At 36.9% G+C, this 12,330-nt stretch overlaps 1 protein-coding gene across 1 annotated transcript in view; it reads left to right on the top strand.

Annotated features, from left to right (window-relative positions):
* The window catches only part of ITGA1 (integrin subunit alpha 1), a 168,468-nt gene that overhangs the window by 49,619 nt on the left and 106,519 nt on the right, over positions 1–12,330 (top strand). Inside the window, exon 2 of the mRNA XM_038535131.1 lies at positions 3,907–4,027. Within this exon, the coding sequence (XP_038391059.1) occupies positions 3,907–4,027 (121 nt within the window). The remainder of the gene's footprint in view (positions 1–3,906; positions 4,028–12,330) is intronic.

The following is a 12,330-nucleotide window of genomic DNA, read 5'->3' as shown; positions in this document are numbered from 1 at the left end:
AGGCAAATAAATCATCAAAATTATCTCTTTCTATAAGAAATACCCTTCAGTACCAACAATCCCATCTTCCTCCTCAGTTTTTAGCCCTTAAATATATAACACATATAGTCATATTTGAAAGAGAGCAAGCCTTTCCATTTCTTTTCTACCTGAACATGAATGTTTTGGCTGAAACCTCTCATGATGCATGATGCTTTATCTAGAGCTCTGGAGCCATGACTTCTCTCCTTACTCCACTCATCTCCCCCTTTCGCATTTCCCTAGCCCTGGCCACCCTAGAAGGGCCTCCTCCCCAATTTTGCTTCTCAGATTTAATTACATAGACTAATAGTAGTGTCACGTTCTACTAGCACTTTTCAGATTTAGGGTAAGATGTAGAAATCAAATGTTTGGGAATCCTGGGGAAATGTGGGAAAATTTCTCTGCTTTCCTGAGCTTCTTTCTCTTCATTTGCACAGTGATGATAATGACACTATTTGATTGTAGTGTTGGGCAAATTATATGGGAAAGAGCATGTGAAAAGTAACACATAGTTAAGTGTGCTGTTATTTCTTTTTTTTTATTTTTTTAAGATCTTTATTTATTTATGATAGTCAGAGAGAGAGAGAGATAGAGATAGAGATAGAGATAGAGAGAGAGAGAGAGAGAGAGAGATTGAGAGACAGACATGGGCAGGGGGAGAAGCAGGCTCCATGCACCGGGAGCCCGACGTGGGATTCGATCCCAGGTCTCCAGGATCGCGCCCTGGGCCAAAGGCAGGCGCCAAACCGCTGCGCCACCCAGGGATCCCTGTGCTGTTATTTCTAAGGAAAAAATCCCTCTTTTGCTGGTACATGTGAAATCACAACTTTACTTTGACATCTGACTATTGTCTATGGTTTATTTCCCTTCATTTTCATCCTGTATGTCCCTTTAAGCCACCTTAGCTTTGTTTTTATTTTTGTTTTTTTACTTTGATGGAGAATAAGTATTATTTTTGCTTTACCTCTGGTACATAAAGTTCCAAGACAACTTAGTATAACAAAATGAACATCAAACTCAAAGTTACAAGAAGCTGCTTTCACTGTTTGTGCACTCCTTTAAATCAAAAGAACAAGATGTAAACTATTTTTTTTTATGTCATCTCCTGTGCTCCAGGCTCCTTGGTGCTTTAGCAAACATGAAAGAGACTGATTTACAATCACTTTGGGCAAATTGCCTGTAGAATTCTGAGGACAGGAAATGAAAAAAAAAAGTGCAGCACACCCCCCGGACATTCCACATAACATGTGGAATAAACAAGCCTAAAAAGGAAACCAAAAGCTCTTGGTCTTATATTGAGGAGTATCATGAATGGTCTTTGAGAGAACATATACTAAAGACAATAAAGGGCTGGAAAAATAATTCAAGAGCAGTGAACTTGAATCTGATTAGTGGTAATCCCTTTCCCCTTTAGTCTAAAAGATGGTGAGTACTTTTAATTTAGGTAAATTATGTTATCTGCATCAACATTATGAAAGAGGGCTACCATATTACAGACTTACACCTCTCAAATCTTAACAGTAATTGGACTTCCTGGGGATTTTCGTGGGATGGAGATACTGATTCAGGAAATCTGAGTGGAACCTGAGATTCTGGATTCCTCATAGGCTCTGGGTGATGCAGATGCTAGTGGTCTGCAGACCAATTGTTTTCATGTATCTTCTTCAACAAAATCATTGGTGATGGTATTCTGGTCCTTATCTATCGAATAGTCATTTTCAACTTGGACAATTTTGGTCCCAAGGGAAATTGTCAGTATCTGGAGACATTTTTGATCTTTATAATTCAGGGAGTACTACTGGCATCATGTGGACAGACCAGAGATGCTGTATAATACACAGTACAGACTTTCATAACAAATAATTTTCTGGCTCAAAGTGTCAATAACACTAGAGTTGAGAAATCCTGTTGTAGACATAATACTTTGTGTATCTCTCATATTAAAAATAATCTGTTGAAAGTTTTCAAAAAAATAAATAAAGAAGCTGTGAGAGAAGGGTAGGAGCATGTAGTATTTAGTTTAGAGGAGAGAGAACAGTGTTTAAAACTGTCTTCAAATATATGAAAGGCAATTATGCAAAAGATGGTAACCAGCTGTTCTCCATCCCACTTGAAGTAGGAGCAGGAAATATACATAAATGGACCTATGCTAACCATTCTTTTTCTGCGTCTTCCACACCAGCCAGGAAAATCTCTCTATGATTTTGCAACCATATTTGTCCCATCCTGTGTCTTATTACTTGTAGAGACTCTCCCAAATCCTTGGGACATGCTATCTTCTTACTGCCAAGTTGAATCTCTCCCTCCCTTTAAAAACCTAACTTGAAAATTTCCATCTTCATTGTCTTTCTTAACTAAAATGAAATAATTGGCAGTTCATCTGTAACTTCAATTGGTACACTTTGTCCTTCATTATATTTGTTCTACAAATATGTTATTGCCCATCTGTGTACAAGGAGCTTTGCTAGCTTTTGAGAAGGGATAAGAAAGATGAGTAAGAGAGTCCCTGCTTTTAAGAATTTTCCAAACTGGGGGAAAAAGTCACACACAGATAATTATAATGTAAATAAAAGTCTTAAAAATTATTTCTATGAGAGATATTCAAAAAACAAAAGAGGAGAGTTTAGTAGTTTAAAAATTATTTTCAGTTGGAAAGATCAAGGAAGACTTTATAAATAGTTATACATAGTATCTTTTTTCATAAATAAATATACATAAATATCTTTTTTTAAGAACAAAATTTTTCTCTGAATTAGGTACAATCCTGTGCAACAAAGAAACAAAAATGTTAAAATTGAAGATAATGAATTAGAGCATAGAATGAATTTCAGTCTGGATTTAGACTATATTTATGGAAGAGTTTATAATGAGTAAGGAAAGAGATTTTTTTCAGGATATATATAGCTGTATCATGGTTTTAACAAAGGACAGTGAATTTACTCACCTCTGAATGTACCTTATGATGCTTGTAATTTTACAGGGGGAATGCTCTTTGGGAAGAATTCTTAGTTACATCTAGGAGAGGAATGCTTTGTAACTTCACAAGTATACTTTAAAAACTAGTACCAAACGTGGAATTTAGCGCCATCCATTTGACAGAATTTGGCACCCTTCTGAACCCTTTTAGGAGAGAGTCTCACTTGTACAAGGTTTTCATTACCTAAAGAAAGGTAATTGAAGAAAATTGAAGAGAATTAATCCTCATTGAATATCTAGTATATGTCAAGCGCTGAGTAAACTCTTTAGATGTGTCATCTGATTGTCAACAGCAACCGTGAGGTTATCACCACCAACAGTATAAGGAAGTTCTAGTGTATTAGTATAAGTTTCTGTCCACTGCATGATTGAGAGGGAAGCCGACCAAATCTCAGGCCTGATTAGGAAGCCATTTCTGGGTAGAGGCAATCAGCTTGCATTCCCTTTGGAAGTAGCAAGGAGAAAGCTTCCTCTCCTGAAGATTTAAATGGTGATTCTTGCATGCTTCATAGTCAAAACAGGAAACTGAAGTTGTTTACATTTCATTAGTGCCATGATTTGCTGTAGGGCTCACTATTGGAAAGCTATCTGTAACCATAGTAGGCATATACAGCGTGTTTCTGCTACCTTGCTCTCTCTCACCTTCTGAAGTCATAAGCTCTAGGAATGATACAGCTACTAAATCATTATAGGATTTTGTTTGAATATTAATATTTGTATTCTTCAGTCATTATATTGATTTTCAGTCAGTAATACAATTAATATCATAGACCTTTCTTGCAGTTCTCGTTTTTTGAGCATCATTACTCTTTTTAACAAGAGCAGTTTTAAATCATGCCTTCCATAATTCTAAACATGATGGAATCTTAGTTAACTCTGTGTAACTGGACCTTGTTTTCCTTCTTAAAGTTGTTCTAGGCTTCTGCGTATCATTCAATGTTGATGTGAAAAATTCAATGACTTTCAGTGGCCCCGTGGAAGACATGTTTGGATACACTGTTCAACAATATGAAAATGAAGAAGGAAAATGGTAAGCCAGTCGATTGTGTTGCGTCGTTGTTTAGTTTTCTTACAAGATGATGCAAAATATTATTTGGTTACAGTTTGTTTTATGAATGAGACTTCAATGGAATGAATCATGTGTGGTAGAAAATGCAGTCTAATCATTTGGAAATGGAAAATGACAGAGTAAAAAAAGGAAAATTCTTTGGCAGTACTAAAGGAAGTGGTTAGTGATTTCTGTTGAAGCCTGTGTTGACCTCAGGGAAGGTCCATGTCCAAAATAGTCATTGTTCTGTGATTATGTTATTCTGGCAAAAGTTCTTTAATTGTTCTTATTTTAGAATAGCTGAAATTCAGCTGAAAGACTGGAGACAGATGAGATACTGTGTTGCTAATATCACTTCCATAAGATATTATTAGGCTTACGTTATTGGTAATTTACTGATCTAAGTTTGCTTTACTGTTTATAATGAACCTTACTGAATTCCCTTTATACACTTTTAAACCCTTTAATAATGATTCTGTTTACTGCAGGTATTATTTTTAAAGCATATTTAATGTGTTGAAACTTACACAAAATTAATATTAAAGCTCTTTATATTTAACATAATTTTTAGTACTTCTTTTTTATTGAAAAAAAAGAACAAGAATTTGTTAAACTTTGCTTCAGTTTAATAACTTAAATAAAACTAAACTATTCTAATAATTAAAATAAACAAAAAAGGGATTTATGCCTCCTAGGAAAACCGTAATTTATCACTCTACTATGTTTCACAAATGAGAAGAATTGGACTTTCTGATGTTTCACTTTGCCCTTTTTTTAAAACTTTTTTTAAAGATTTTATTTATTTATTCATGAGAGACACATTGAGAGAGAGAAAGAGAAGCAGAGACACAGGCAGAGGGAGAAGCACGCTCCATGCAGGAAGCCTGACATGGGACTCAATCCTGGGTCTCCAGGATCAGGCCTTGGGCTGAAGGCGGCGCTAAACCGCTGAGCCACCTAGGCTGCCCTCACTTTACCTTTTAGACTTAATTTGATCATAATCCAAAATAATTAAATTTAAGAATTTCAGTTCTTGGGGTACCTGGGTGGCTCAGTGGTTGAGTGTCTGCCTTAGGCTCGGGACCCTGGGTTCGAGTCCCATATCAGGCTCCCTACAGGGAGCCTGCTTCTCCCTCTGCCTATGTCTCTGCCTCTGTGTGTGTGTGTGTGTCTCTCATGAATAAAAAAAAATAAAAATCTTTAAAAAATAAAAAATAATTTTTTGCGTACAAATTTTATCCAAGGTACAAACTAGAATTTGTGGAGGTATTTCACTCTCTACTCTCCTTACAAATATCTTAGATGAGAATTCTAATAATAGAGTATGAGTGTTATATATTTTGTCCTTCAAACCTATGTTCTCACTTACCACCCCACCCCCACCCCATTTAAGGCTAAACAGGTGAAGTTATCCCTCTAGATACCAGTTTTATTCTTTTAGGCATTATGCCTGTAATTCAAGAAACTCTGCCTCTCAGAGAATAATGTGTGCCCCAAGCATAAACTATAATAAACTGAAACTCAATGGAGTTTCTAGAAGTCTCAGTCGACTAAGCATCCAACTCTTGATTTAGGCTTAGGTCATGATCTCAGGGTTGTGGGATTGAGCCCTGCGTGGAAACCTGAGTTGGGCTCTGCAATGGATACGGAGCCAGCTAGGAATTCACTCTCCCTCTACTCCTCCCCGCTCCCTCTCTTTAAAAAAGAAAAATTGCTTAAACTGAAACTCACTATGTATTTTTCCTGAAAAGCTAAATTTCTAAGTAAAAAATATATATATATGAAAGTTTTCAGTAATTACTATTAGTCACATAGTTTTAAAGAAAAATATAATAAATAACAACCCTTAAAGACTTAACCTATTTAGAATGAACTTAAGAGAATCAGATGTTTTTAACCTATTTTATGAAAGTCTGATTTTCATTTTCTAATGTGGACAAACCCTTCAAGCTTCCTCTCTCATCCAGTCCAGTCTCTCTGATTTTAGACAAATCTGGTATCAGCAGTCCTTAATTATCTAAATGAATCTTAGTTGAGTAATAAAGAGTTTTTCTTTCCCCTCAGGAGCCATAGTACACATATGTGATCTCTTCAGTTTCTTTCTGTCCCTTATTATAAGCCCATCCTATTGTGAGTTTCCTGCCCTCTAAATTCTCTAATTAATATCTTTCAAGATACATTAAGGTGAAGAAATGAGAAAATGAGAAATCAAGTCTTTTTCTTTTAAAGATTTTATGTATTCATGAGAGGCACACACACACACACACACACAGAGAGAGAGAGAGAGAGAGAGAGAGAGAGAGAGAGAGAGGCAGAGACACAGGCAGAGGGAGAAGCAGGCTCCATGCAGGGATCACAACGTGGGCTGAAGGCTGCGCTAAACTGCTGAGCCACCCGGGCTGCCCAAGAGAAATCAAGTCTTAATGAAGTGCTAATGTCATGATGAATTTCCTTCCCAAAGTCACTTTATCTTTGAAGAAGGTGAATGTGTAGGTGAGAAAATAAAGATAGCCAGACCAACATTTGGAAAGAAACAAAAGTACACAGAGTAGATAGGAAGAATATGGTTGAAAAAAAAAAAAGTTGCTAATGGTCTGTCTGAATGACCCTACACTGAATTGAACTTTAAGCAGACCATTCAGGATTCTTTTTTTTTTTTTTTTAATTTTTATTTTTTTTATTGGTGTTCAATTTACTAACATACAGAATAACACCCAGTGCCCGTCACCCATTCACTCCCACCGCCCGCCCTCCTCCCCTTCTACCACCCCTAGTTCGTTTCCCAGAGTTAGCAGTCTTTACGTTCTGTCTCCCTTTCTGATATTTCCCACACATTTCCATTCAGGATTCTGTACACTTGTGTGAGATAACGTTAATAATAAGATATTAAACTTTTTATGTTAGAGATTGTGCCTTATACATTTTGCTTCACTTACAAAATATAGCCTAGTTGTCCGTGTACAAATGTTTATTGGTGAGTCATTTAGAATTTTTCCTTAACCGTAACATAAATGTGGGCCAATTGAGTAGATATTTGTTGTGTCTAGCATTATTATGCTAAACTCTATGGGAGATATAAGACAAATACAAAACCTTATAATCTAGTAGAAGGTATTTATGAAATAATTGAAGATAATGCAAACTGGTGCAGCCACTCTGGGAAAAAGTATGGAGGTCCCTCAAAAAGCTAAAAATAGAACTGCCCTCCAACCTGGGAATTTCTCTACTAGGTATTCGCCCAAAGGATACAAAAATACTGATTCAAAGGGGCACATGCTCTCCATCTGATGTTTGTAATAGCAACAGTCAATGAGAGCCAAATTATGGAAAGAGCCCGAATGTCCATCTATATATAGAGAGAGAGCCCAAATGTCCATATATATAATGGAATATTACTCAGCCATCAAAAGGAATGAAATCTTGCCATTTGCAACAACATGGATGGATCTAGAATATATTATGCTAAATGAAATTAGAGAAAGACAAATACCATATGATTTCACTAATATGTGGAATTTAAGAAATGAAACAGATGAACATAAGTGAAATTAAAAAAAAAAGAGAGAGAGAGAGAGGCAAACCATAAGAGCCTCTTAGAAACTATACCAAACAATCTGAAGGTTGCTGGAGGGGAGGTGGACAGGGAATGGGTTAAATGGGTGATGGTATTGAAGAAGGCACTTGTGATGAGTGCAACATTATATGTCAGTGATGAATCATTGAATTCTACTCCTGAAAATAGTGTTACACTATACATCAACTAAGATTTAAATAAAAACTTGAAATATTAAAAAAAAGAATAGTGCTAATCAGTATAATATAGACTATAGATTCAGTGAGAGTTAACAGAAAAAGGAATTTATTTTTGGCTCTTGAGCTGAATCTTGAAAGATATTCAATTGGGCAGCCCAGGTGGCTCAGCAGTTTAGTGCCGCCTTCAGCCCAGGGTGTGATCCTGAAGACCCGGGATTGTGTCCCACATCGGGCTCCCTGCATGGAGCCTGCTTCTCCCTCTGCCTGTGTCTCTGCCTCTCTCTCTCTCTCTCTCTCTCTCTCTCTCTCCCTCTCATGAATAAATAAATAAAATCTTTAAAAAAATAAAAAAATAAAAAGAATGAAAGGTATTTATTAAGAAGAAAAGAAGAATGCCATTCCAGCCTGGAAAGCCACATAAGCAAGGGCATAGATTTGAGAAGTGAGTGTGCTAGTAAGCAAATAGGACTGACACAGGAATGGTATAGGAGAAAACATAATGTCAGACCTTAGAACCAGACAAAGGAGCTCGGACCTAAGTCGAGGGCATTTAGAACCATTATAGGTCGTTTTTATGAACCTTAGTTTAGGAAATTACATAAAGATTGGATTAGAGAGAAAAAAGTACCTGAAAACTGGGGAATCGATAGGTAAACAAGAACAGCCATCTGATACTTAAGAAATGAGGTCCCAGGCTCGATTAGAGAGAACTTGAATGAAAGAAAAGTGTATCCATGATAAATTTATTTTTTTTGAGGTTCTTTTTAAAATTTTATATATTTTTTTATTGGAGATCAATTTGCCAACATATAGCATAACACCCAGTGCTCATCCTGCCAAGTGCCCCCCTCAGTGCCCATCACCCAGTCACCCCAATCCCCCACCCACCTCCCCTTCCACTACCCTTGTTCATTTCCCAGAGTTAGGTGTCTCTCATGTTTTGTCATCCTCACTGATATTTTTACTCATTTTCTTTCCTTTCTCTTTATTCCCTTTCACTAATTTTTATATTCCCTAAATGAATGAGACCATATAATGTTTGTCTTTCTCTGATTGAGTTATTTCACTAAGCATAATACCCTCCAATTCCACCCACGTCTAAGCATATGGTGGGTATTTGTCCTTTCTAATGGCTGAGGAATATTCCATTGTATACATAGACCACATCTTCTTTATCCATTCATCTTTCGATGGACACCGAGGCTCCTTCCACAGTTTGGCTATTGTGGACATTGCTGCTAGATACATCGGGGTGCAGGTGTTCCGGCATTTCACTGCATCTGTATATTTGGGGTAAATCCCCAGCAGTGCAATTGCTGGGTCGTAGGGCAGATTTTTTTTTTTTAATTTATGATAGTCACACAGAGAGAGAGAGAGAGAGAGAGAGGCAGAGACACAGGCAGAGGGAGAAGCAGGCTCCATGCACCGGGAGCCCGTCGTGGGATTCGATCCCGGGTCTCCAGGATCACGCCCTGGGCCAAAGGCAGGCGCGAAACCACTGCGCCACCCAGGGATCCTGGCAGATCTATTTTTAACTCCAGGATAAATTTAGGTGAATCATTAAGGTTTAGTGGAAGTTTGGAAAGGCCAAATGGAGGTGTAGGAGGAGTCAAATACATTTTAAATTTTCTTTTTTTTTTTTTTTCCATTTCAAAATTTCTACATTGGATTTTTGGAAAATGGGTAGCCATTCAGAGACAAATTTACAGGAAAGGAAAATAAGTTTTACCAGGAAGTTTTTAAGTATGGTTTTAGACAGCTTGAGTAATGTCTGGATAGTTGGAAACCTGAAATGGAATACAGATAAAAGGGAGAAGTTAATACATTAGTGGAAATGTTTAGAGAGTGAGAACTGGTTTTGGTTTCCACTTGTAACCCTGTGCATTGCCCAGAAATTCGCACTAGGCCTTAAACATAAATAATATACATTCAAAGATTATTTGTTGGCTGAACAAATAATCTAGTTTAACTCCCTGTTATCATTAATGAAAAACATTTGTTCACTGTTGGTGGGAATGAAAATTGATGCAGCCACTTTGGAAAGGGGCAAGTATAGAGGTTCCTCAGAAAATTAAAACTAGAACCACCATATGATCTAGCATCCCATGTCTGGGTAAATATCCAAAGTAGTGGGAATCAGAATCTTGAAGAGATAGCTGCACTCCCATGTTCACTGCAACATTATTCACAATAAGCAAGACTTGAAAGCAATCTAAATGTCCACTGATGGATGAACAGATTTTAAAAATGGGTCACACACATACAATCAAATATTATCCAGCCTTAAAAAAAGAAGAAGATCTTGCCATTTGAGACAACATGGATGAACCTGGAGGCCATTTTGCTGCATGAGATAAGCCAGATACAGAACCAATTCTACATGATCTCACTCATATAAGAAATCTAAAATAATCAAAGTCAGAGAATGTAGAAAGTAGAGTGATGACTACCATGGGCTGGGGGAAGGGAAAACAAGGAAGTATTAGTCAAAGGCTATAAAGCTTTAGTTATGCAAGTTGAATGAGTACTGGAGATTTACCATATAGCATAGTGCCTGTAGTTAACAATACTGTATTGTATATTTAAAAATTTACTAAGAAAGTAGATCTTATGTTAAGTGTTCTTATCATGAAGTAATAATAATGATAATAACTAAAGAGGTTTGGAGGAAACTTTTAGAGGCAACAGATAGGTTTATGGCATAGACTGTGGTGATGGTTTTACAGGTGCATGCTTGTCTCCAAACTCATCAAGTTGTATACATTGTGTACAACTTTTAATATCAATCATAATTCAATAAAGTATTTTTTGCTTTTTGTAAGTGACTTCTAAAGAGAAATGTTAACTACGCAGGACCAGAGCTGAAAATAGAAGTCATGTCTCTCCACTCTGTTACTTTTTTTCTTAATTAGAACTATGTTAAAAAATAAATGCTGATAACTGTCTTTGCAGCTTTCAACTTTACATATTAGTGTACATGTGAAAATTTGTGAGCATTTGAATGCATAAGGATATCAGATAATTTAATTCCATTTTGACATTCCATATTTATAATGATTTTATATAAAAGGTGTGAAAAGTCAGAACAGCAAAAGCAATGTGGCCAACTGAATTTAAAAGTAAGCAAACTGGGAAGCCTGGGTGGCTCAGCAGTTTAGCGCTGCCTTCAGCGCCTGGAGACCTGGGATCAAGTCCCACGTCAGGTTCCCTGTGTGGAACCTGCTTCTTCCTCTGCTATGTCTCTGCCTTTCTCTCTCTCTCTCTTTCTCTCTCTCTCTGTCTCTCATGAATAAATAAATAAAATCTTTAAAATAAATAAATAAATAAATAAATAAATAAATAAATAAATAAATAAATGTAAGCAAACTACAAAAATCTAAACGTCCAAACCTTTAAAGATGGCATCATAGCAGCATATTGTTCTAAAGAGGTCCAGGCACTTGTAATGTAAAATAAATTTTATAAACATGTTTGGATATTCTGTGTTTATAAAATCAAATAGGATACAGACTTACTTTAAGAAATGGACTACGGAGTAATTGACATATCCGGGAGAACATGGATTTTGTTACTCAGTTTTTCTCCAGAGTTGGGCACCTTTATAAATCATATTTGCTACTCAGCTTTTGGAAACCCATCAACCTCAGATTTTTAAAAAATCACCCTGACCCATACTACATCTTGGCTAAAGACTGCCTAAAGAAGTACTTGTTGGTCCACTACAAGTGCAATCTGTGCATTCGAAAAGGATTACTTTCATTCTTTGGAAAGAATTAGAAGTTAACAGAAAATGTGGCCTTATGCCCCCCTTTACTTTTCAGAAGTTTACGGTGAAGTGCAACTTACTTTATATCTCTGGCTCAGAAACCACATGTTTTCTCAGGAGTACAACACATTATACCTCTGATTAAGATCAGCCGTTGTTCATTATGGCTAGCATGAGCTGAAATATCCAAGTAATTGCACTGTGGTTTGGAAAAATTCACAAAGAACACAATTAGTTTAGTAATTTTTCTTTGAAGAGAAGAAACTTAAATGTGCTCAGCATTACACAAGCTTTCCAGATTTAGTGGTAATCACCAGTATGGCAAAGTTTCTGCCAAATGGGAAAATATGAGATTCTCAAGGCTTTCCATTCTGCGGCTCCTTTGCCTCATTCTTTTTAATATGTGCATCAACCCTTTTAAAAAAAATATTTTTATTTACTTGTTCATGGGAGACACAGAGAGAGAGGCAGAGACACAGGCAGAGGGAGAAGCAGGCTTCCCGCAGGGAGCCTGATGTGAGACTCAATCCCAGGACCCTGGGATCACGATCTGAGCCAAAGGCAGACACTCAGCCACTGAGCCACCCAGGCGTCCCAGTGCATCAACCCTTTTAACTGCTGTTTCCCAAGCCAATCTTGGGGGCTTCAGTGACTTCAGTGGGCCTGCCTTTTGTAGGTTTCATGATGCAGATGCCTCCCTAGTCAATCCTCCACCTAATATATATATCAAAATATGTTGGCTTCACACCTTTTCCCTAGAGGATCC

This window comes from Canis lupus, chromosome 4, assembly GCF_011100685.1.
Source record: "Canis lupus familiaris isolate Mischka breed German Shepherd chromosome 4, alternate assembly UU_Cfam_GSD_1.0, whole genome shotgun sequence".
NCBI classification, from domain to species: domain Eukaryota; kingdom Metazoa; phylum Chordata; class Mammalia; order Carnivora; family Canidae; genus Canis; species Canis lupus.
The sequence above is the reverse complement of the archived record's forward strand: the minus strand, read 5'-3'. Positions and strand labels throughout refer to the sequence as shown.